General features: G+C 39.5%; 1 protein-coding gene across 1 annotated transcript; it reads left to right on the top strand.

The window, feature by feature from the left end:
• Positions 1-25525, top strand: ARHGAP18 (Rho GTPase activating protein 18). Its single transcript, XM_009875577.1, has 10 exons — positions 1-195; positions 2411-2646; positions 5328-5400; positions 10237-10406; positions 12529-12694; positions 15637-15728; positions 18410-18487; positions 21249-21408; positions 24156-24238; positions 25262-25525. Exons 1-10 carry the CDS (start codon positions 18-20, stop codon positions 25523-25525), a joined length of 1500 nt encoding a protein of 499 aa, XP_009873879.1. The 5' UTR covers positions 1-17.
• Positions 25526-26779: the final 1254 nt, after the last annotated feature.

The raw sequence follows: 26779 nt of genomic DNA, 5'->3' as shown, positions 1-26779 counted from the left end.
GGTCTGGCCAGTATACAATGAACCATGACCATTCCAAGAAGACCCCCGATGGAGCATCATTTGACCGCTCAGGATCCCAGGACTCCTTGGATGAACTGTCTATGGATGACTACTGGAAAGAACTTGAAAACATCCATGAAACCAGAGGAAATAATCATGAGGACCGAGTAGCAATTGTAGTGAAAGAGCCAGATGGTAATGAAATTTGTTCTTGTGAATGCTCATCAGTTTGCTGATTTAGGGATTTTTCTTCAAATCTTATTTCAAGAGATGACACCCACCATCCTTAAATCAAAAAGGAGGTCGCTTTGCTGAACATCCATTTTGAAAATTTTGTTGCCTCTGATGCATATCACCAGAAAAGGCAGTGCCCTGAAAGAGAGTTGTACCGGAGATAAGTAAAAGGCCGGTTTCCTTTAAACGGTATTTGCAGAACATCAGAGAAGTGCTTGTACTTGCAAATCACAACAGCTGAAGCTTTATTTGCAGTTTACTGTTAAACTAACTTACCCTTTCGCTCTTCGTATATGTTGTTCGTTATTGTAGCTATTGTGGATAGAAACCTCACGCTTTAGAAGACAAGCCAATGATTAACCGGTTTAAGTTTAGTGAGTAACTTTCTATGCTTGTAACTGTTGTGACTGTTCAGTTGTACTATTTTTGTTTCCCAGAGCCATCAATTATGGGTCACTTCTGAGGTCACTTCTTAAAAGAAGTTGGGCAATTTCTTTATTTTTCTTCTCCTATCAGACAAAAGAGGAGTAATGCCCTTAATTCCACTCTTCTCTTAAAAATTACTTTTTAAGCGTGCAATATCTGCCTCTCTCCCATTCTTACAAGAGGCTCACGGCCTCAGTAAGTTAAAATGGTGAGTTTTGCATTTTGGTTTGGCCTCTACATGAGCAAGAAGAATGTGCTCTGTTAGCTTTGAAAGGGATTTGAACTTTTGCCTCCCCAGGCGTTTTGGAACGTCACCACTATCCGCAGGTTCTCTGGAGAGTAGCCACGTGACCTCTGGAGAAAGCAGCAAGGCTCTGAGCCCCTGCGCCTGGGGAGCAGGGTATCTGATGGAGGAGCTGTGAAGTTGTCTTCAGAGCAGCAGGGCCCATCGTTCTGCAGTGCATGGGCCTTTTCTCTCACCCCAGCTCACTGATGCAGCTATGCCTTCAGGCTCTGCACTTCAAACCCCACCATTTCCTTTTTTATTTATATATAGCCTTCTTCCTCCCAGTTACCACTCCAGCTCAAGCCGCAGACTCTGGCATGAAGCCTGAGTGAGTCAGCCCAGTGGAGTTGATCAGCTCGCACAGATGTTGCTCTGCCCCCAGCGTTGCCTAATGTGCAGCAAATTGCTTGGGTATGAGTCCTCCTGGATGTGTGGTACGCTGCACCTGGCTGATGGGCCTGCCTGGTTTGGGGCTTGCTTGAGACGAGGCCTTGCAAAGGCAAGATGGGAGAAATCAAATATACCTTGCTCACATCTGCTCTGGAGAATTTGGCTTCATAGCCAGAGCAAAGTTCATACTTAAAATTTTCTGTTTTCTGAATGCTGTTAATATTCAGGTGCCCACTTGAATATGCACTGGGCACTGTGGGAAACTGCAGTCAAAAGTGAATTTACATGCCAACTTTGGAGTACTTTTAAGTATCTGATAAATAAAAATTGAACATTTGAGAGAGTTGTTGGCATTCAGCACAAGCTCAGCTGCTACAGACAGAACTTAGTGTTTTAAAGAAAGTATCCTTCGATACTGACTTCAGAAGCAGAAGCAAGCTTTGCTGCCAGTGATAGTATTTAATGGCTTTCTCCTCTTTCATGTTCAGTGATCTGTCAATAAAGAATACCTTATCAGCTGTAAGACTAAAGCAACAGTTGCTTTGTGGGCTGTCAGACCATTTTTTAAGAACTGATATAAAAATAGCATTAAGGTGATTCCTGTAGCCTGGTTTGTCCTTCATTAAATTGAGCTAGTGGAGGGCTGTAAGATTAATGTATCAAGAAGAGTGGGCAGAACCACGTCAGTGAGAGAGCTTAAAAGATTGAAAATTGATCTAAAAGTCAAGGAAGTGGCAATGATCAGAGGCTCTCAGATTTCCCCATACACATTTATATCTTGGTACATCTATAAAATGGTATATGATCTACAGCACTTCTAGTGCTGTAGATTATTATAAAGATTGCCCCATAGCAATCTGTATTGGATTAACTGTTTTAAAAACTTTGATAGCGTGTGTAACCCTTTTGAAGCTCTTTAGAAACAAGAGCTTTTTCTGAAGTCATGATAGTGTAATTATTCCCTTTAGTACTTTCCCTGTGAACTGCATTAACTGTGTCCTGTCGTTAACATCCATTGTCCTTAACAGTACTCGAAAGCCAATGTTTATGCCTTTTTCTCATCATCTTACTCAGAGGGAGAGCTGGAAGAAGAATGGCTGAAGGAGGCAGGTCTGTCAAATCTGTTTGGCGAGAGCTCTGGCGACTCCCAGGAAAGCGTGGTGTTTCTGTCCACACTGACTCGAACCCAGAAGGCAGCGGTAGAAAAGCGAGTAGAGACTGTCACACAAACCATGAGGAAAAAAAACAAGCAGTACCAGATTCCTGATGTCAGGGATATCTTCCGGCTACAAAACGACTCAAAGGGAAAAGTAAGTTCCTGTCCATTGTTTCTTTGGTTCTGGTAGAGAGAAGAGAAAGGCACATAGGGATGGCAGGGGAAGTAGAGGAATACACAGGCACAAAAAGGATATTTCCAGAAGATTTGTCTCTAACTTTTCACTGATTTCCAATGACTTTTTTTATTGAATTTGTGGGAATAGTGTTGGTCTAGACTTAATATTACATTAAACAATTTCAATCTATAGAAAGGAGTATATATATTGATGTCATATTGGTTAAAGATGATGAAGAAAACAACTCAAGATATTAAGATATTAATCTGAATTAATTTCAACACAGACGCAGAACTAGTGATAGCAATCACCCAAAGAGGTACCAAAAGCCCACTTTTATCTTTGGGTGGTAGTGCCCTGCAGCCACCCTGAGGGCCCTGCCAGGTAGGTAGGGGGAGGTACCTCTTACTTACTGCTGCTCTTGTTTCTTTTTTTTTTTTTTTTTTTTTTTTTTTTTTTGGTTCCTTTTTCCTTCTTCTTTTTTTTTTTTTTTTTTTTTTTTTTTTTTTTTTTAAAAGGACATCGTCCTGACTTCCTCTGTTTGGGCTAGATCTTTATGCCTGTCAGCTGGGTTCTTAGACTCTGTACTAACTCTGAGGGCCTGTGTGTGTTGTTGAGCTGTGTGTGGGGGAAGTTGCTCTGACAGATCTTGAAGGGTCTCAGTTTCCTCTTGTGGGATATCAGAGCGGAGAGTTCCTCTCCCATGCACAGGAAAGGGGAAGGAGGGAAGCAGAGATTATGATTAGAATTCGTCTTCTGTGGAGAAGCACACGTGCCTTGTCTGTTCCCCTAAAAGCAACGAGATCTTCAGCTGTAAGAAGCCTCTGAGCTGATGGAAGCACGTGGCTGGCTTACCTGATCTCCGCCCTGTCCCTCGTTCTCGCTGCTGCCATTCAGTGTGATGGTGGTGGTGCATTTTGAGGGGATTTAACTTCCTCCTTCCCTCAACAGCTTCCTCTCCTTTGGCAAGGCCTTTCGAACTCCGTAGAGATAGCGTGTAGTGGTGGAGGGAGTTTGTAAGCTCACATGTTAGGTTCTGGAGGCACAACTTCCCTTTGACTGTTCTGTTTGGCATGTGATTGCAGAAGGGATATTAACTCCATAAAAGCGTTCTGAGACCTGATTTGGAATTGACTACACCTAAAAATTACAAGATCTAATGGCAGAGCAATTTAGGTAGGATATCTGTAGCTTAAAGCAGTGTAATTTCTCTTTCAAATATGTTGTTTCAGTAAAGCACAAAAAATACTCCTATTCCTCTATTTAAGCTTTAGACTGTAATGTTTGAAGATATATCATGGTGTTCAGTAGACTTCAGTTTTTCTTAAACTACTTCTTTTGATACTGATGACATCAGTGAGAAGTAATGCAAAGACGAGTGATTGTAGCCATTTAAGATGTATAAAACAGAAAGTTGGATTAGTTTTTTAAATGTAGAAATAACTGAAAAGAAGAATCATTCTAAACCTGTCTCCTTGACTGAAGTAAGTGTAAGCCCTCAAACCTATACCGCATATCTTTTTTCAAAGCAAGATAATTATTCAGAAATTATTGCTTGTGGTTATTCATCTAATCTGTCACAGAAAGCCTGTAGTGAAGTAGCTTCCACAATGTCCCTAGGTAACTTATCTCAGTGCTTTGTCACTCTGCCATCATTAGACAGCTTTTTATGTAACAAAAGAGAACTGGAGCCATCTGCAGATGTATGAAGTCACTCCAATTTAATAATAGCCTTCGAAAATCCTGTAACCTCCCTTCACCTGGAGGAAAGCAGGAGGAAAGGTAAAACAATAGTGTTGATGTTTTGCATCAATGCACCAGTTGTGTTGATGTTTCTACTAAGTTTCCTGCCATATTCCCAAAGAGAAGGTAGACTTTTGGTTCCTTGACAGCTTCCCAGTCTGCTTCTACTGCTCTGTGAAACAGGAATAATTTTCTGGGCAGTCATGCTATCTTCTTCTGCCTCTCAACATCCCTGGTTTAAAAAAAGGAGTAAATACACAGATGTGTGTTGGTAAAGAGAATATGTATATTCATATATATGGTGTATATTTTCTACATGTTCTGAAACATTTTTTTCTATAGTAGGTGTCATTCAGTTCTTAGGGTGTGACAAATCTTGAGTCTGGGTAGTGCAGCACTGTAGAAATAAGAAGGCGGTTCAAATCCTTTCCTGGTTTGTTGTCTCTTAGCTGTTGGGAATCTAAGCTGTAAGCACAGATATTAATGTGAGGCCGCCCTGTAAAGGGGATGGGATTGCTCTGTAGGGGAGGCAAGAATGTAAGGTTTTGCAAGAGGAAGGACTTTTTACTGGGTCAGTTAAAATGTCTCCTCCAGATTCCGTTTCCATTTCTTTTCCTGTGCAGACTGTCAAAGACTACCATTTTCTTATGCTTTGGAACTCTGGAAAATTACGTTTTAAACCTACTTAGCCTTGTAGGAATAGGGGGAATGGACTTAATTACTCTTTTTTAAATTACATAGATTTCAGATCCTCTTGACATTGGCAAAGGCTCTTCTGCTGAAACACACAGATGTGTTTCTGCATATCCCTGAATTGCAGGAGTATGTGCTTTAATCCTGCACAGAGTCAAAAGAGTTTCTACAGTCATGCATTTGGTTTTTATAGGCATGCATATTTATTGTTCCTTTCTTAGGTCTACGATGAAAATGAACCCTCAACGGCGAAAACAAGTGAAAACAAAAATGAAACACAAGATGAAACAAAAGGTAATGCCAAATAACTTAAAAAAAATTATACTTTTGTTTGGGTTTGTATGCTTCCAGCGACACAAGCTACTACATAGGTCCGTGTTTCAAGTAACCTTTCAGCAAAAGAAAATGAAATTATCATGAGAAACCTGTCTAACTTGCGTTGTTGTGATGCAAAATTTTTAGGTGAGGCTGTAGATAGTGTCCTTTGAGCCATCTGGGAAACCTGTTTTATTATCAGTGATCATCTTATAATCAAGGCATCTGAGAGAAGTTTCTTCTCATAGCTTATGCTTAGGTTTTTCCTGATCCTTAATTTCTCCCGTCTGGTTTATCTTTGCTGTACAGTACAGGAAATGAAGTACTATATATAAGCCCATCAGTGCATACAAGAGAACGAAACCAAATGGACTATAAACATCCCGAAAAAATGTGAGAACTGGCTACGTATCTGCAGCTCAAAATGAAAGAAAAAACAGGGATGAAGGAAAAAAGATGTTTATCTTTTTAAGGGAAATGGAAAGGAAATAGCATTCTGTGTGTGTAGGACTATGTTGTGTTCAGCAGTTTGTGGTGACACCAGAGGGGTGCACAGTACCTGTGGAAGACACCTCCCTCTCACTGGCAGGTGGGACAGAGCACCACAGAAGCCTTTAGCTGAATCCACAGTTCCTGCTTCGAGAGTACTAATTTTGATGAGAAACTTGGACAAAGCTTTCAGATGATCTTCAGGTCCAGTAATAAGTTGTGGCTGCCCTGCATCATCTTAGGTTTCTTTGAGACAGGGCTTGCACCATGTTCCACCATACCCGTTGCCACAGAGATCAGGATATTATCTGGCAGCCCCTGAAGCTTTAAGACACTGCATTGCTATTCCGTGTTGTTTGTAAGTTGTATTTTTTATTCTTCTTCCAGGGGACTAGAATAGCACATAGGTGTTACACTGAACCCTATAGCCACTTAAATAGTCAAGTAGGCAGATCAAGTTCCCTACTGCAAGTTACTTATCTGTAATTAAGCCACCAAATAAAATTCTGCTAGTAGTATTCTGGAAAAGTTATTACTTTAGAATGAGACTTAGAAAACAGCAGTGGACAATACAGGATGTACATGGAAGTTGAAGTGGGAGAGATGAATACGAACCAGCCCTGAATATCACCAAACCTCTGTGTTTCCAGAAGTGCTGTTAATTCTTCCCTCCCTCTCCCTCAGCAAACGTCACTCCAATAGTGCAGTAAAAAATTGGGAGGACTGCCAGACTGCTGGTTCAGCACAAAGGAAGGAAGGAAGAGATGCCTGGTGCTTGTGTCAATAAACTGCACTGTAGGATTCAGAGCTGGAAAATTACCAAGCAATTATTACAGAGTTTTTATCGCATCTGGTTCCTTTTTTTCCAGTGGTCCTGATGAATGCTTCAGAAAAGGGAAGTTCTGAAAAGCAAATCCCATATGCTAGCTCTCCTCAGCACAGATTGCGATGTGGATGGCAAATGCAGCCTGCTTACATCCTGATACACTTCTGCTCCTGTCAACATTCTAAAGTGGGCTCCGCTCGCAGGATGGGAGCGGGAATCAAAAAAATTGGTTCAATTTGCAGTCAAACCATGCAAGTTCGGTGGCGTTAAAAGCACCGCACCTGCTTCAGTGCTGCGCTGTGATCTTTCCTCCAGAATGATGAGCAAATTAGTGTTATACAAACAGTGAATGAATTTAGGGCAAAAAGTAAACAGTGCCTGATATCTCAGAGATACTAAATATTTATGAAATCCAAAGACATTATTTTAAAATTTACCTCCCTTTGACAGAAAAGCAGTACCGGCTTTACGTGAAACATATGAATATAGCCTCAGACATTATTAAAAAAAAAATCCGAAGGTGAAATGAGATGTCTTAAAACTGTTAGATTGAATGACTCTGGCCCTTCTCCTAATTTGATGTTTGAATGCTGCATTCCCAAGTGCTTCTGCCAGACTGAAGACATTAGTGGTTTGCCCTTAGAGCATACAATGGGCTGTGTGAACCTGTGCTCACTCCTTTCTTGCCAATCTGACACACCTTCTTTCTTGCCTAAACAATGTAAGCAAACTCAGGGAATAATAGGAAATCTTTGCATTTTTATTCTTTTTTTTGCCTGATCTTCCTCAAACAGAACAGTTTAACGAGTTCTTAAGATTTTTTTTTTGGTAGATGCATATTTGAGTTTTTTTGGAAGGACCCTCACTTACTGGCTTTAAGTGCCTCTTTGTTTCATGTAGGTATAGAACATGTATACAGGAAACCAGAAGAAAATTCAAAAACATGTATTAATCTGTCAAAAGCCATTATCATTTTAACTAGCCATAATGCTGACTAAAGACCTGCAAAAGTAACAGTATGTTCAATATCTACAAAATAAAAAAAATTACTTCTCTTTGGATGCCTGTGAAAAGGAGTAAACAACTGTGTTGGTTGAGACATCTCAAGAAATAAAAAGGGAAGAATAAAGCAAATGAAAATCTAAATCCTGGGGTGCTTAAACAGGGGAGCAGCAAAATCAGTTTACTGTGAGACTGCAGTTGTCCTTCTGAAGACACGTTTAGCTGCAGGGAAAGAATATTAGGTAAAACCTCCATATAAGGGAACTTCAAAGCATAATGATCTAGTGAGTGGATGGAAGAATCGTGTGTACTATGTGTAATATGAAGTAAAAAAGCTGTAGTGTTTGCCTCTTGATATGGAAAAAGCCTGAAATGTTATATTTCGCTAAATGGCTTGTTTCTGCTTTTCATTTCGTGTGATAAATGAGGAATCTATGGCTGGAGTGATACGGTGTTAGTGAAAAGATTACAGAGTTTGTTACTTTCTGTTTAAAGTCATCTATGAATTAGTATTTTAGAGAAGTGCTTTTTCAATCAGAAAAAACCAATGAGCCATTAAACCTTTCCAATTATGAATTAAGGTGTGTCAGCATAGCTGCATTGGATTATACTCTAAATTCTCTAGAAAAACTAGGAAATAGCAAGGTTGGAACTTCCAATATTTCCATGTCCTATTAAAAGGAAGCCCATCCCGCTCCCAAAGAATTCCCGTCACTTTATGCGATCTTTAAATAGCACTGTGAATCGAGGAAAGGATACATGACTAATGTAAAAAAATGGTTTCCACATCCTTATAGACGATATTTACATTTTTCTGTATCACACTTGCATCTCTCCCGTGAGATATTGCATGTAGTTGGCAGGTTGGCAGAACGCCAAAGCTCCTTCCTCCTACAGCTTCTTCCTAGTTTAATAAACGCACAAGAGTCAGAGCAAGACTGTACGACTGAGAAGAAACTCTCCGCAACAGCATTTCCAGACTTAGTTTAAAATGTGCACAGCACTACCAAGACATCTGCTTTACACGGCACCTTGGTATGACCAGAGGAGCGAAATAGGAGCTACTGTTTTATTGTTTGTTAACATCAGATCCCTCCCAGGCTGGTAGGAAGGAGGTAGGTCAGGTATAGGCCTTATTACCATGACAAAAGCTTTGAGGGGGCAGGGAACTGTTTTCCTTTAGTTTGGATGCATTAAACAGTTTACGTGATGGGTACAGACCTACACACAGGGAGGCCAGAAATGGAAGTCGGGGATAAGTTTGACCTTCAATATGTTTGGTTACTGAGGTCTTGTATATTTCTTTACCGAAAGGAGCAGCTCTAGTTTCAGGATCAGCTTAATCTTTAGTGTATGTCCCAAGCGTCTTTCAGAGTCTGTGGAAAGTGAGAAGGGTCACAGAATCACAGAATTGTTGAGGCTGGAAAAGACCTCTGAGACCATCAAGTCCAGCCTATGTCCCAACACCACCACATCGGCCAGACCAGGGCACTAAGTGCCACATCCAGCCTCTCCTTAAACACCTCCAGGGACGGTGACTCCACCACTTCCCTGGGCAGTGCATCCCAGTGCCTGAGCACCCTCTCTGTGAGGAAGTGCTTCCTGAGATCCAACCTAAACCTCCCGATGCAGTTTCAGGCATCAACACATCACAAGAGAGATGGTGGAGAGATTAGAATATTTTGCTGGCTAAATTGTCTTTGATGCTTTGTATTAAATAGTGTTATTTACAATATAATTTTCATCTTGCTTCTTTCAGGATACATTTTAACTTCAGACTGAAAAGCAGTGGTTGATTCACTATGAAATTAGACTTCTTTTTCTAAAAGCAGAACTGCTTCTCCCTTTTTTCCCTCTGTTTTTTATTATTATTATTACTGAAAAGTGTCCCAAATTTATGTAGTGTTTGATTCCTTTGAGGAACAAAGAAGGAGAAGTAAGACCATTGTATGTACTTAGTCCTTCCCTGTATCACGTAAACATAGCCAAACAGTTTTGAGGAATCTAGACTCTTCAGACTGAGGTGAGGACATGAATGTTGGGACAAAGATGATCTGTGAACTTCGTGTTATTCCCAGTTGTTAATGCTTTGAATTGTAGAGGACACATTCTCTTTTGCTTTTGAAATTTTAACAAGAGAAAGAATTGCTGATTTGGTTGCAGGCCGGAAAGTGATGGCAAGAAACTTCTGATGCCAGAGCTGTTTGGCTCTGGGACTCTGCCATTTGTTTGAGGTGGATTGCATTATCTTTTCATAATAGATGAATAGGAGAAAAACCCATGCCCAGGCAGAATTACTCAAGAAAAACTACAAAAGGTGGACCCTTGTAAGAAGCTAAATATTCAACTGACATAAAAAAGTCAGTGAATTTGCAACCAGAAAGTCCATCCGTTGCACAGCATTAACTTCTACTTGGTTGCAAACTCACTCTCGTGCACTGAGTGATGCTCGGTTGTGCTGCTCTTGATTATTAGGTTGATTTTTGCTCTGTTTTCAGATCCAAAGTTCAGTCTTGGAACAGATGATCAGAAGAGCCCACTTGAAGACATGCAGTTTCCAGACACTGACATCAATTTGGAAATATCATTTGCAGAACAGGCAGCTAATCTCAAAGACAGCTCAGTGGGCAAAATGTGCAAGGGTGGAGGAGGTGACACTCTTCTCCCGGTAGGTTTTTCCTATTTATTGCTCCCAGTCTTTGTTTTCAGTAGTGCTACATACACCTTCTCAAGATAACTCATTTTTTGGGAATAACATCGAAGTAACCACTATTTTGCCTATTTATGCCATTGTCTGACAAAATGTACTCTGTGTGTAAGCAGTAATGGACTAGTAATTAGTGGCTTACTGGTAATTGTACACAAGCTGTGTCCTTACTTCATTTGTTTAAAGCCCCTTTTCCTGTTATCTGAGGTGAGATGCTTTACCTCTGTTAAAAAGCTCTATTGTTGTTTAAAAAGGATTGGTAGATGCCTGTGCAAACCTTCTGCAGTTAAATGGTGCAGATATGTGAGGGATGAGAAGGAAGAACTGAATGGTCTGAGGAAGTCCAAAGTCAAATGGCAGGAAAATAAGGATTAGTTTGTGGTCAATTTTTCTTTCCAACTCTTAATAAAAAAAAAAATCTTTCTTATGACTGAATCCAAATAAATACAGATCATTTTGTTGTTGATCCTCAGGCATCTCTTTGAGGATGTCTATCTAACAGTTCATGAGCTATTCATGCAGTTACGTATGACATACAAACTAATGACTGGTTTGAAAAACAGCCTTTTTTTTCTTGCAGGGTATGCAAACATGTCTGAGTAAACATAGTGTCTGAAGTAATTATGTTTCACAGTTCTTCAAACACTTAATTTAGATAAGGACATGTGCAGTTCTTCAAATGGGAGTTACCCCATGTATCCTAGTTCAAACATTATAAACCAGACACTAGTGGATATTTAGAAATGGATTCTAAAGTATTTGAGTCATAATTCTCTAGTGGAGTCTATAACAAGGAAGTGATAGCTGTACTCTAAATTCTGTATATGTGCAGATATATATGCATGTATGTATAATGCATACGTTATCTATGCTTTTTGCTAGGCTTATGAAGAATTGCTCAAAGACGTGACTATGGAATTTCTCCTTTAGTAACAAAAGGAGTGGCAAAATGATAGGAAAAGGGAGGGAGTTACCTATTTAAATCTACAGTTTGTATTTGTGGCACCTTTGTCACCATTTTTAAACATACAGGTGTATGCAAGTTGATGAAACCTCAAGACAGGAAACTGAGTATATATCTCATTTACAAGTTGTAAATTTTGTTTATGTTTTAGTATGGACCCCTGTAATCATGTATTGTAGCTACCAATTTATCTGTGCTATTGCTGGGTTTGTACTGGATGAGAAAATAATTTTGGCTTATAAAGTATTTTTCCAAATGGAAGAAAGTCTTGTCAACCTTCCCGCTTTGCGTCATGCACACTGCTAATGTCAGGCAAAGGTGAGAATCTTAAAAACCTGTGGATGAGAGATGGAGTTAGAAAGCCCTATGAGCTCGCAAGTCACTCTCCCTCACTCTCTTGTCTCAGTTCCTTTTATTTGTCTCTGACTGCAGCTTCTGAACATTCAGTGCAGTAGAAAGGAGCCATAATTAAGGATCCTTTCCCTAAGAAGGGAACCTCCTTAATATTATTTATGCGACAGCTGAATATGGCATTTTGTGTGCATACAAGTGCAGTGGGATTTCTATCCCTGCTGTACATGCATAGGATTGTTCATGGACAGCCGTTTTCACCACTACAAAAGGCAAAAAGATGCAGAAGGTGGGGGCGTGTGGAGCGTGAGATGGTTACAAGCAGGACAAAGCCAGATTGTCCTCGGAGGTGCGCAGTGAAAGGACAAGAGACAATGCACGCAAGTGACTCTAGGGGAAATTCTTTTTTGCAAAGTAAAAAGAGTCCCCATGAGAGCATTAAGCACCGGAACAGGTGCACACATAGGTTATTGGGAGTGTTCAGAATTCAACTGGACAATCCAACAAGCAACTCGTCAGTCTTAATTTAACCTTGCTGTGAGCGGGCAATTGAAGTAGATGACCTCCAGAAGTCACAAGGTACCTAAATCCTCCTATGATTTTAAAATCATCTACTTTTCAAACTATTTGGAGAATTCTCCCTTGATTTAGTCGGTAACAGCAGGTTTTGTGATGAAAAGTTGTGCCCTGAAGGAAGTACAGCCTTTGAGCTAAGTAATTTGTTATAACACGGGTTATTCACTCTGCTGCAAATCTCTCTGCTTTTAGAATTTCAGGCTGCCGAAGGACAAAACAGGTACCACAAAGATTGGTGACCTGGCCCCTCAGGACATGAAGAAAGTCTGTTCTTTAGCATTGATAGAATTAACTGCTCTCTATGAAATACTTGGGACAGAATTCAAGCAGCAAAAGGCTGTAAAAATCAAAACCAAAGGTGAGTCGCTGTTTCATATTCCTAACCAAATGGGTCTGTTTCAATCTAATGAAACAGTATATCTGATTCTTGATGGTTTTCCTGCAGAAAATTTATAGCAATATGGAAATAGTAGCACAGGTCCTGAGCAGCATTTAATTCATAGATTCATAGAATCACAGAATGTCAGGGATTGGAAGGGACCTCGAAAGATTATCTAGTCCAGCCGCCCTGCCAGAGCAGGATCCCCTAGGGCAGCCACACAGGAACGTGTCCAGGCGGGTTTTGAAAGTCTCCAGAGAAGGAGACTCCACAACCTCTCTGGGCAGCCTGTGCCAGTGCTCTGTCACCCTCTCAGTAATTTTTCCTCATGTTGAGGTGAAACTTCCTGTGTTCTAACTTAAACCCATTATTTCTTGTTCTGTTACTGGGCCTTAACTCAAGGTCTACTTTAAGCAAGTTCATTCACGTGGTCACTCCAGCTATGGGACCGTGCTCTTTGTCTAAAGTTAAAACTCAGGTCAGTCACTGAGCAGACAAACCAAGGCGTGAAGAAGGGGAACTGTCTTAGGAAGAATTGCTTCACAGTAGTTTGTATTTGCTGATATATTCCCTGGGAGGGCACATGTGTTTGCTCTTTTTGGGTATTCTTTTCCTGCTTACATGAAGGTAGGAACTGTGTTACTTTTACAGTTGAACTCATTGATCTTAAAAGTCTTTTCCAACCTAGGTAATTTTATAGTTCTACCTGACTCTTTTTTTTACTTTTGTTGCCCTTGGTTGGAGATGCTGGGAGCCTTTGTCACCTGCTTTCCTCTTCTGTCCAGTACACACTTTCCTGTGTCACATAGGCCTTGCCCATCCAGTGTTTACTCAGGCTATAATGCAGTTTTTATGCCGAATCAAATCATATTAAGTGGAAGATTTGGCCTGCTGCACAGCAGCAGTTGGGGAGCATACATGTAATCACAGTGCTTTTCTTGGTGGACACATGGAAACGAACTTCAGGGTGCTAGAGATTTTCAGTGCCTTGTTTTATGTATTTTTAGCTTCTGTTAAATGCTTCACAAGAGCTTGAAATGCGTTACCAGTTAATCGCAAGCCTGCTTTGGCCAAAACCCTGTTGTCAAGGTTCAGTGAATGTGACAAGCAATAGCTTGCTTTAAATAATTGAAAGCAACAGAGAGGGTTGAGAGATATACACCAAAGTGCAATAAATTCTTCAGAATATGCTCTTTGCTTTACGGTAGTGAAAAATAACTTTTTTTTTTTAATTTAAAAGGTGTACACAAAAACATCTGTGAGGCCTTGATCCCTTAAATGATTTTTCTTCTTGCAGAAGTGCTTTTGCTTTCACTAATAAAGAGATGAAACACTTTATCTTGTATCCTGGGTCTTAGTTTTAATTGATTCTTCTTACCAAATTTATTGTTAATTGAATTTCACTCATGGCATTCTAATCTGGATGACGGGCAGTCATGAAAAACATTCTATTGACTAAAAACTTTTTTGAAAAGATGGGCTACAATCATGGAAATATGTCGGAGATGGACAATGACATGTCACCCTTTCTGCCAGACAAATCTGCTTTTGCAGTGTAGTGCCTTCAGTGCGTCGTTGCTCTGCCGGACTCACCTCTTCACTCCTGAAGCGTTGTTTGGCCAAGTGATTCACACAATGGTGGATCTGTCGACTGTTGCTCTTTGTGCTTGACTACGTAAAGATGATGAAAACATAATTCTTCTGTGGAATGCTGTGCTCTGCTCAGCCCTATCTTTTTATTGACCTCCTATAGTTTTTTCCTCTAGCTTCTTCTCAGTAGAAACTTACTGTTGACAAGATCGTCAAAACAATAAAACTATGGAGTGTATTTACTGACTGTATGTACAAGTCCCTACATATTTCATAGGTAGATGCAAGAACCCCCTGATTTGGCACTGAAACTGGTGTTTCTTTGACATATATCACATTCCCTTGAGGGCTGACATCTTCTTAGTAATTAGAGCTCTTCTGTGCTCGATATTGACATGGCATCATACCAAATGGGAGTTTTTAGCTACGTGTGTTGTATGCTGTTTCAGAAAAAGTGCACACGCAGCAATTACCAGTACTTCTAACAGAGAAGTTCTGTCAGCAAACTTTGGGTTTGATATTACTAGTATAGCTGTCTTTTAATGGTCATTCACTTCTATTCAACTGAGCCATAAACACATGGGTGTCCCATTTGCTTGAAGGTTAGTTTTGCATCAGGGCTAGATTAACGTGACACTAGATTCCTTTTTTTTTCTTTTTTAGTTTACATTACTTTAACACTATTGTAAGGCAAATTTTCTAACAAAGACTTAACCGTACTTTTGTTTTCATTAAAACTAAAAAAAACCAAAACCAATAAAAAACCAAAACGCCTTTGGTGAGACGGTGATCTTGTTGTCATGCCAGTGTTGTATAATGCAAAAACACGGGGCTTGAAAAGCTCATCTTTCAAAGCCCTCACAGAGAGAAGTGTTTAGAGTAGCTCTGGGTGATAAACATATCTGTCTCGTTTTCGTAGCCAAGTTCCTGAATATTTTACTCATGTTGGTTGCATTTGAACTACAATAACTTGCATTAAATGATGAAGATCTGCATTGCAGGGTCATCATCATTCTCCAGACCAGAACTGTGCAGATGGTTCATTTATGCAGTTTGCTTCACTGTACTGCAGAATATGTGGATGGCAATTTGAAGTCAAAACAGGAGACTACTGATTTATGGTTGAAGGAAGAGGTGAATGAATCCTTTTAGCCAGAATGCTTTGTATAATAACTTGATTCATGAAGACATTCAAACACTTTGATCAAAAGGTCGATAGCTCTGAATATATTGAATAGATTTATTGCTTCAGATATGTAGTTTTATGCCATTATCACATGTACTGGAACATTTGTGGATAATATCTCCAGTGTTTTTGCTTTATTCTTCAGACTCTGGCTTGTTTGGTGTCCCACTGTCAGTTTTACTGGAACAGGATCAGAAGAAGGTGCCAGGGACGAAGATCCCCCTCATTTTTCAAAAGGTATATAGGCAAGAATGAGTCAACTCATTAATACTGGCAAATGGCAAACAAATAATGTTTTGTCCTGGATTTATTTGCTCCCTGTAGTATGGTTCTCAGTATATTATTCTAATAATTTAAGTTATCGTAACTTTTACTTGCTGCTTTTTTTACTAATTCAGTAAATGGGATGCTTTACATTGTATCAGACGTATTTTGAGTTTAAGGAATGAAGTTTGGTTTTGGTACAACTGATCTCCGTGATTTAGGCAAGTTTAATAATAAGCCTTGGAAAACCAAGAGTCAGTGTAAGAACCCACTGCAGACAAATTCCATTTCGTAACGGTGGTGTAGCATCTATCATCAGTAGGGCTGCCTTTATAGTTTTCAGAGCAAATACTTGAATTTTCATAGAAATTCTCAATCCCTGGCCCACGGGATGAACCAACCTTTCTTACGAGTGGTTTTCTCCTTTCGGAAGTGATTTGGGCCACAAGGCAGGTGGCTAGGGGATGGGAGTCAGACTGCATAACTGCCTCTGGTGGCGGTAGCAGCACTTTTCCTGGAGATTCGTTGCTTTAGTACACGTGAAGATGCTTTGGCCTGTGTCACATTGTGGTGATGGGGAAGATAATGTGAAAGATGACGGAGATCCTGGATTTAACATCCATGCCTAACAGGTCTCATTGCATGAGATGGGAGAGACCACAGTTTGTGGATCTCTCCTAACACTGACAGAAAGTCAGTGCCGTGTCATCAGCATTTCAGTTTGGGGACCTGCTTATTAAGTTATTTTTAAAGAAACAGAAAACTCAAAGCAGTTTTGCACCACTCTCTGAAAGCTATTGCTGGGTCTTCCATGCCAGAAATTATTTCCTCAGAATCATAAAAATATATTTCTGGGAAAGACGCTGTCTAGAAAAGAAAATTAAATGACATAGAGTGATTGATCACTGTGCTCTCCTAGCAACACAGTAAGCAGAGTTTTTCAGGAAGAAAATTCTACATAAACATTTCTAGCTTATAGATGTGATTTGTTTTGCAAAGTGCAGACGTCATTTGGGATACAGTTTTTCTTTGAATGACAATATGAAAATAAATTTCTTCCACTTGTTCTGTACTGCTCATTCTTTCCAAGAATAGGTTTTTTTATATGAAGTGCAAGAAAACATTTTGTGCATACTGCTTTTTAAATGCACCTTAGTTATCACTGAAATGAAACAATCCAAGCTTGCAGGAAGGCTGCTTAATTAAAAAAAAAAGCTAAGAAACTTTCAATAAAAAATAACACCTAGTTTTTATTTCATTGAGGAATTACAGTTTAAAATAATGTTGTAGTTTCGCGTACATGGTTTCCAACTGGAAAATCTGAGGGTAATATCCCCACTAAAAGTTTCTGCTGATGGTAATTCAAGTCTCTGGCTGGCTCATGAAGCCGTGCAGAGCAGCCCGGGCAGAGACGAAGAGGGGATTTCCAATAGGCAGGAGGCCAGTGATGGCCAATGGCCACCTCTTGCTGCCTGCCAGGGGGACACTTGGGAGTGAGCATGTGCGAAGGAGTCGTGGCCGCCAGCGGTGCCACCAGGCCTTGCCTCCCCGTACACGTGGCAATGGTGGCAAATCACGCAATGTACCCGCAGCATCTTCATGTCCAGCAGGTGAGAGTGTCAGCCGCTGTTGTGGTGTAAGCCGGATACAATGAGTGTGGGATGCAGCCAATTAGCACTTTTTCTTTCTTCTTGTTTTTTAAATTTTTTTTTAAACCAAGGAGAATATACCAGGATGACACCTTTAGTGCTGTTTTCTAAGTTTGTGGGTTTTTCTGTCTCATCTTTTTTAAAGCATTTATCAGTTACATAAACATAGTGGTAGTAAACCCCCTTTAATTTCTGTAACTGGAGAAAACAACTACGTTGCATAATTTTTCTTATTCAAGAGCTGGCACAAGAAGGTATGTGACAAAGGCACTGCCCTAGTTAAACATTCTGAGAACCATTTGTGCTAAAATGATGGCATCAGCTTTTGACGTTTGCAAATTTCTTTTGCATGCTTTTAGTTCCATTCTTCAGTGAATACCTGTAGGCATATCTTTTAGAGAAACAGAATTTGAGATGTGTTTTAAGTACTTTTACCGAATATCTACTGATTTATCTAGGCCATGTGTAGGATTGCAAACTGTTGAGTTTGTCAGGAGAATGCCAATATTTGCAAACCTGATGCTTCTTTAAAGCCTAAAAGTACTCAGTTTTTCTCTGGTAAAGTTGTAAACAAGAGTTTAGTACTGTTATCTCTAATGTTACCTTAATTGTTTTGATTCAGAGACATTTTAACAAGGATAGTAGTTGGGATTTATTTCTGAATCCAAAGTAATTTTGGAAACAAACTTCTTCAGTCTTCTGAGGAGACTGGAGAGAGGTCTAAAAAATACAGATTTCTTTTTTAATAGAATAAATAAACTCTTCTTTAATGTTGTTCATAAAACAGGTAAGAGCTACATTAAAGGTTTTGTTCTACAACAGCTGTAATTAATTTGTAAACTCTGTAATTGTGTGTCTACTTGTTACCTATGTGCGTGCAGAAGTGCATGCTCACTCGTATACACACACAGAGATACATACACAAAGGCTCCACTATATCAGAACTATTTCCCAGTAAATTTTAATTAGCATCTTTGTTCATGCAGTTTGGTTTGTGTTTGACAGCTGATTGCCCAGATAGAAGAGGCAACTCTGGAAACAGAAGGACTTCTTAGAATACCAGGAGTTGCAGCGCGAATAAAGGTAAAACATTGCACAGATTCTCAATATCCTCCAGAACTTAACGGTGTTTGCTAGTTTTATTTTGTTGTATAAATATATTTTAATACTGGAACATTATCAGAATCTTCCAAAACGGATAGCATGGTCCCTTTACAAAGAAACTTGAGTTATAGGAGCCAGAAAGTTGATGGTTTCATCCAGCGTAGTTTTGGGGGGAAGACGAGTTCAAGTTTGAAGGAGAGTCAAGCTACATTTCAAATTCAGTTGTGCCAAAATCTCATTAATTCTTGGCATGGGCTTCCCAGCCTTTTGCTTTTTCCCTGAACCAGCTTAATCATTTGAACAGTTCATACAGTCTTGCTACCCCAGGAGGAAGCTTTTCTCTGGCATCGTGAGCCTGTTCTAATAGCTAGACTTAACCTATGTTATGGGGCAAGACAGCCAGCATGTGCTGAAGAAACTCTCGCATTTATTTTTCTGAACAGCAGTATAACTACACAGCTCACTAAGCGCAATCTTGTTAGGCACGTCCATACACACTAAAGCTTTGCAGAGTGAGTGCCAGTTACGTGCAGGCTCTTCTCCAGTATTTGCCTTAATGCAGGAAACTAAATCTGCAGCATGATTCACGCCAAGAGTCAATGTGTTAAAAAGATGGTCTGAACTGGCCTTAAATGCTAAACGGAAGGGACTGTTTAAGTGGATTCAGCTGTCTGAAGACGTCTGCCAGCCTCTGTTGTGTGGAACTCAGTCTAGCAGCTGGTTCATGAGAAACAACTGAAAGGGGAGAGTATTGTGGACATTGGCTTTGTTTATTTTCCAGTAACTAAGATATTTTTTTCATCAGGACTGCAAACTGGAAGGATTTTGGACTGATGTTGTTTATTTGTTTATTCTCTGATTCTATCAGTGTAATGTGTTTTCCCAGGGAGAGGATCATTCAGTATTTGATGTTCATTATTTTTTTATTTTCGCCACTTTATTTGCAGGAGATGCTTCTTCATATTAAACTATTGTTTTGTTAAGAAGGCTGTTAAGTACCTCTACTTATTCAAATACAAAATTTTATAGAAAACCAGAGAATTTAGTATACTAAAGGACAAGTGTTTTCCTTTAATTTTCTCACTTTTCTCTATAGAAAAAGAAAATACTTTCTTCATTATGTAGTTTTAGAGAATAGTGCAGATAATCTCAAGAAAAATACTTTGCTGTTTTGTTCTGTAGATTTTAGATTTGTTACTATTAAAAAATGCATTACATATACCCCTTAGTTAAACACATTTACTTTAAAATTCTAAGTGTTATTGCATTAGGTCGCATAGTTAATGCATTTCTGCCCTTGCCTCTTGGATAAAACAATCCATTTTATCTTGATGTTTAATACTGCATTTGCCACAGTGATTTGGTTGACATGTGGACGGAAGAGCTGCTGAGACTCAGGGAGAATTTGCATCGTTTTATCTAAAGCTTTCTTTTGTTGATGAGCAGAAAATCAGACCCCCTTGACTTTAGACATCTGAGTTAGGATCTTTGCACCTTTGAACCCCCTATGTAATCAGCGGAGACAGATCTCTCTGGAGGACAATTGAGAACACTGAACTTTCATATCAAACTAAATGTCCCCATTTTCTTTGGAGAAAGATCAATTTTCCATTTGGACAAAGTTAAATTTAATGAGAATGGTATCTTAAAAATTTATCTAGTGTCTTCTATCCAACGTGTCCGTCTTGTCCAGATAAATAATTCAGGCCATATTTTTCCACAGGGCTTTGTTTCCTTCACTTCATCTCACATGCTTTAGAAAGCAAGCCAGTGTTCCTGTCCTCCTTTTCTGTCTGGAAGAACTGAAGGAAGGAGAAGGGGTGGGCTTGTCATAGGTGCCTCAGGGCCACTGGGGCTGTGCTGCAGCCACTGCCCACGCTGCTGAGAAATAAATGAAGTAGATGGAAGGCCAGGACTGATGCTTAAGGGGAGACTAGGAAGGACTCAGTCTTCTGCACCGCATTCACGTTTGTGCATCTCTCGAAGCCCCGTGATAGCGCTGCTGTGGGAGCAGGGCCGGTGTAGGGTAATGCCAGCTGCCAACATCATCCTGCTCTGGCCCAACCCCAGAGTTACAAGGTATCACTGAGACTTTCAGTGGTGTTTATTCTGCTGCGTCACCTTGTGTTTTGCAGTAGAGTGGATGTTTGACATCATCCAGTCCTAGGCAAAGCTATATGTGCCCAGTGGCATGGAGTTCTTTATAGATGGCAACACATCCAGCTGTCAAGTCACACAAATCTTTTCCCTGTCTTTTAAAAATAGAACCAGCCTCACCTTAGTGTATGTTTTGATAGGAAACTGTGTCAACATGCATGATGACTGTATTTGTTTATGAAAATGGCCATGCATGCGTTACAGCAATACCCTTTGGGTAGTAGTTTCAGAATTGCTGTGTATATTGGCCATGTCTTAATATTTTGAGGGAGGAGAAGTCATAACCCTTATGTGAATGAGTATGGTATCTGATGCTTATAGTGTATTCCATATGGCCCTGAGGAAGGCCCATGGGATTTCTTCCTATGCGATTTGGCCGTCTACTGCCTATTACTATGTGTTTGCTTGAGGTGCTTTGCATCGCAAATTTATCTTTTCATAGCAAAAGATCATCAGCAGCTGGTGTTAAGTGATATTTCAGATGTCCCTTTTTTTTCCCTCCTTTCGAAGTGTGGAAGGTATTGCTGTGTATAATTCCAGCAGCCAAGTGTTACTGGTGTTTTCTGTATCTACTGCCTTTCAGAGTCTTTGCCAAGAACTGGAAGCAAAATTTTATGAAGGGACTTTCAACTGGGAAAATGTAAAGCAACATGATGCAGCAAGTCTTTTGAAACTCTTCATCCGTGAACTGCCTCAGCCACTCCTCACTGTAGAATATCTCAAAGCTTTCCAAGATGTGCAGAGTGAGTAGTGTCCTTTTTCTGAGCTGAGAAGAACAAATACTGGCACAGGGAAGTGCCTCCTTGCTCTAGCAATAATTTTGCTAATAATATGTGAAACTGAGAAGAGCACGGATATTACTTTTACTGAGAAAAGACTGAGCGTATTTCTGCTAATGCACAAATAAGATTTTTCAGGTAACATCTATTTCAACAGTTTACACATAAAATGAAAGCACACTGCCACTTTCTCCTACGATGTTCCTGATAGTCTTTAGGAGGTGTAGGTGGGTTATGAGGAAATAGTGCATGACGATGTCAGTTTATAAACAATATTTGCTTCTTAAAGGAAACAACAGCAGAGATACAGTAGTTCTGCAGAAAATCTAACAAATGGTAATCAATACTGTTCAGGGTATTTTATCCATTTACAATAAGAAAAGTTAAGAGCAGAATATTTGGAACTGCAGATCATCCTTAGTCCCTTGAGATCAGTGAGTTTCTTTGAAAACGTCCTCCTTGCCAGCTGGTCACCAAGACAGCAACATACCAGCTGTAATTGAAAGAGAGCGGCTTGGTGATAATGAATCAGTTGTGAGAACCCACAAATATTAATTACCCAGCCAACACAGGAGCACAGGTTTCAGAAAAATCTGTTCCCCTTGTCTGCAGACAAGAGTGATGGCTCATTTCTAAAGGACGCTTTCAGGGAATTCCTATGGACAGGCAGACAGACGAATATTCTTCAAAAACTGTGGGCTGTGTTCATCTCCAGGTTGTGAGCTGCATTTCAGGGCCGTTAAACTGGTGAGAGTAGGGGGCTGGTGCTTAGGCCTGCTGCGTAGTGGTGTTGATTTTGCAGCACTGAGCGGTAAGTCAGAGGTGTTCAGAATGCTTTCAACTGATGTTGGCAGCAAACAGCTCCTCAAGGTTGTTAAACTTAGCAGATAGTGGTTGGACCCAGGAGGGTTTTTGCTTGCCACTCCTGAGCAGTCTGAAGGTTTTATGTGGTTTTACTTACCCAGAAAATACTCTGGTGCCAAAATCCAAAACCACTTTCTGCATTGAGCCAAAGGATTTGATACAAAACAGACACAGCACTTTGCAGTCTCCTGTTGTTTAAGTCTCCTGCTCATCTTCTTGGTTACATGTAGTAAGATTAGGTGTTAGAGAAAAAAGTGACATCTGTGTGGTAGTGTTTTTCATGATACTGTGACTAAGTAGGAGATAGAATTAAATATTTAAATAAATTTTTAAAATTTAATATGCTAATTTAAGTAATTGAAACAACTACAATTCAGTCATTATTTAGGTGAACAGACAGAAAACCTTGATTTAAGTAATGAATTCTAGTTGTTTTAGTTTTAGTTGTTTAGTTTACTTTCCTAAGAAAAAGCTGGTTCCCATTGCTTTTTAAACATTGTAGCTGGTGTTTTGGAACTAAATTTAGGCCTTACTTTTAATGTATGTCTTCCTAGAGCAGACAGATTCAGTTATCACCACTTGCATGTTTTAAATGGCTATATAATTTGTCACTCATTCAGATCCTTAGTTTGTATTATAGTAGGAAATGGTCAACAAGGTGCTTTTTTTATTTATCGGTGAACTTTTTTTTATTTTGCGGTATCTCCCAAGCGGATTTGAATGAAATGTATTTGAAATAGCAGTTCAATTGAAATAGCAGGATACATGAGAAGAGCCCTGCTGAATTTTGAAATAGTGTAATAAAACTATGTCAAGTGCACGTACCTCCATCTTCACTTGATTTATGTACGGCCTGATGGGTTAGGAATCTGCTGAGAAAACTTGCCAGAGCATGTCCTCTAAAGCACTGCAGGAGGAAGTTTATCACAGGTGACAACTGCGAGAGTGTTGAGGCTTTCTACTGCTCAACTCTGACAGAACGTAGGAGCTCTTCTCGGAGATGGAGGAGTGTAGGAATGCACTCACCCTGCATCTTGGGTGAATGACGCACTGCTGAGCAATTGGGTAAAAGAACCAACATCACTTTAGAACCATAGCTTAATAGAAACATCAGGGTTGGAAAGGACCTTAAGATCATCAAGTCCAACCTACAGCCCTGCACCGCCCTAACACCAAACCATCTCCTGAAGTGCCACATCCAGTTGTTTTTTAAACAGATCCAGGGATGGTGACTCCACCACCTCCCTTGGCAACCCATTCCAATGCTTCACCACCCTTTCGAGGAAGTATTTTTTCCTAATATCCTAAACTTCCCCTGTAATTATAGCTTGCCGCATTTGGTACGGCACTCCCTGCTGTAGATACACGTTAAGCTTCTCTGTGCTTGGATTTATCCCTGCTGGTTTGCCTTTGCAGCTGCTGCTGCATGTCGCTGGAGACCTGCCTTCTTCAGCAACACGTGGCATTCATTCTGCATGGATGGCTTGGGAGACCATGCAACTGTTGAGGCAATAAGAGAAACTGTGAACGCAGTTTTGAATATACCCTTTCATATATTGAGGCACAGGCTGGAGAAGGGAGGAAACCTCTAGTGGACTATTTCTTCTTCACAAGGCGTCTAGAAAAATACTGCCAGAAGACTGCTGAGTCATATGGCAACTGAATCCTAAAAGAACATTTGGAAATGAGTATCAGAAAGCAAGGATCTGCCAGTCCTTTGTCATGCTATGCTATTAACCATGTGTGTGCATTCAGCGTTTTGCAAGAGATTTCCACTTGAAATCATGCTTTTTGAAGAGGACAAGTGACAATTGTAAAATACTAACGTTCATGTGCTTCACTGGCAGATCTTCCAACGAAGAAACAGCAACTGCAAGCTCTGAATCTTTTGGTTCTCCTTCTACCTGAAGCAAATAGAGACACTCTGAAGGTCAGAATTACTAATACTTTTTTCCTGCACAAATATTTTGTCTGTTTCTGTAAATCCACTGTAATGAATGCTGTTGTCTTCTAATGTTCTTTTTTCAGTTCAAAGTTAATACTGAAACTAGTGATTCTTTCTTTTTTAATATTTCACAGAACTTCAGGAAAAACCCCTTAGGACCCTAATTCCTCCCAAATGACTTTTAAGAATGTGACTTGAAATTTTTCCAGGAGATTGCAATAATAATCTCCCAGTGAGTGACCTTTTCTCTAAAAAGTTTTTTTCCTTTTTTTTCCTCCAGCAGTAGTAATTTCCAATGCAAAAAACTAAAGTGTTAGAATACTATGGATGAGAGCTTGCTTTTATGAAATATGTTTAGCTCTTCATTTTTATTCCCCAGTTTTCTCTGTGCTGTTTCTACTCTCAATGAGCTGAAATTTACACTTCTATTGGTATTTACAGCACGTTGCCTGGAGTGTTCCAATTTGGGCTTTTCCTTTTGTAGCAGAACTATTAATCTTTTTCAGAATATGTTTACTATTAAAATTGCCACAATCAGAAAGGAATTTGCAGGATTTGTGTTGGATGCAGAACATCTGTTACAAGAAAAGAAATACTATAAGGTTTATTGTTTAAACATGACTTTCAAGTTTATTTACTGTGTGGAAGCAGTCAGGAGGGCTCCTAAGTTGAGTTAGAAATAATCTGCAACAGAATTAATTGAAGATTGTCATATTGTAACTGGCTACCTGTCATTCACAATGCAGTGGTTTACTCGTGAATTGCTTACCTTGCATAACTAGCCGTTATTTAACTGAAGTAACTTGAATGCTAAATATTATCCACAAAAATAACAAGAATTACCTACTTCATTACTTGAAGGAAACAAAACTTGTGTTAAAGTCCTGTGAACAAAAGTATCTTCATTTACAATTATTGATTGCTTTTACTAGGAATGAAGAGCTTTTTCAAAAAACATGTAACTTTTTCATGTGCAGAGTTGAGCTGTAAGTTCTGCTGTTATTTCAGGTACTGCTTGAATTTCTCCAAAGGGTAATTGATCATCGAGACAAAAATAAAATGACGTTAAAGAATGTTGCGATGGTGATGGCCCCAAACCTTTTCACATTTCATGGGCTTGGCTCAAAGACTATTGAACAAAGCGAGTTTGTTATGGCAGCTGGAACAGCAAATGTCATGCGCTTCCTGATTCAGTACCAAAAACTTCTCTGGACAGTAAGTGTATTCTTAAGGGGGGGCAGAAATCAAAAATTTCACAAACAAGGCATCTGAACAAAGAAGTAATATGAACTTATTTTCATAATTTAGGGAAAGATCAGCCCCATCCAGCGGAGTTCTTGCTCATAGGTAACTCTTGCAGGAGCAGAACAGAACCATTATGTTTTATTGGTAGAGTTAAGCTCTGATGGTCAGAGTTTTAATATTGTATGTACCATATGTGAACTCAGAAGTAAGTCCTTGGGGATCTTTGTATTTGGCTTATCAGTATACATTGTTATGAGGAATTTATTCTTTTCTGCTTAGAGATATTAGCAGGAAACAGCACTTCTAGTCCATTTCCCTTTTGGGCCACATTTTGTATTTATATAGAACAAGTTTTGATAAAACGTGAAGTTGAGTCATGGTCTCAACCAAAACTCAAATAGACTGGAGAAGTTGGGGCTTCGTTGTCCATCAGCAACTTAAAGCATTTTTGACCTTTGCTGAATATGAGGAAAAGTTATTGTGTCTGTTGCACAGACTAGATGTTGAGTGAGTATTTTTGACTGAGGAAGGTAAAAACATTGCAAGATTCCATTTCTCCTACCCTGAGACCTTAATTAATGGAATATAACAGCAAAAATGGAATGTTTTTCTTTTTTTTTCACAGCTTTGTGTTATTTGAATCTTTAATTATTACTGGAAATAATACTCTTTCTTGAGTTTTACCTGATAAACTGTCCATTTACAAAGTTTTGGTAAGTTGGATATTTAAGGAAATTATGTAGATATTTATACTTCCTGTCTTTATTTGTTTAGATTCCTAAGTTTATCGTTAACCAAGTGAGAAAACAAAACACTGAAAGCCAGAAGAAGGAGAAAAAGGATAAAGCTATGAAGAAACTTCTGAAAAAAATGGCTTATGACCGGGAAAAGCATGAGAAACAGGAGAAGACCCCTAATGATGTAAGGAAACGTGCATCTGAAATACTTTATGAGTAAGACTAACATCTCTAGAGAAAAAGTGCATATAGCAGAAGTATAACAGACAAATAACTACATTTATTTAACTAAGAATTTCAATAGGTAGCAAGTTAATATGGATTTCATAAATTATGGTTTACCAGCATGATACACTTAGAGGGCTGAGCTGTTCGTTTGTTTTCCTGGATTTTTCAAAATACTGCTGTTCTGAAAAATGGTGTCTCGCAGGCTGTTTCAATTCGGGCACGTGAAACAGAAGTAGGTTAGGTCTGTATCTGTAGAGCGGTAAGACAACAGTATTACTGTACCCAAGTTCAGATGCATTGCTGCCCAATGGAAGTC

Source organism: Apaloderma vittatum, unplaced genomic scaffold (assembly GCF_000703405.1).
Source record: "Apaloderma vittatum isolate BGI_N311 unplaced genomic scaffold, ASM70340v1 scaffold13638, whole genome shotgun sequence".
NCBI lineage: Eukaryota > Metazoa > Chordata > Aves > Trogoniformes > Trogonidae > Apaloderma > Apaloderma vittatum.
Note: the sequence above shows the minus strand (reverse complement) of the source record. Positions and strands in the feature narration are given on the sequence as shown.

Coding starts and splice junctions, on each gene's coding strand:
- ARHGAP18 (XM_009875577.1), top strand. CDS start 18: ATGAACCATGACCATTCCAAGAAGACCCCCGATGGAGCATCATTTGAC. Junction 2,647..5,327: donor AAAACGACTCAAAGGGAAAA/GTAAGTTCCTGT, acceptor TTCCTTTCTTAG/GTCTACGATGAAAATGAACC. Junction 21,409..24,155: donor AGCTTTCCAAGATGTGCAGA/GTGAGTAGTGTC, acceptor CTTCACTGGCAG/ATCTTCCAACGAAGAAACAG.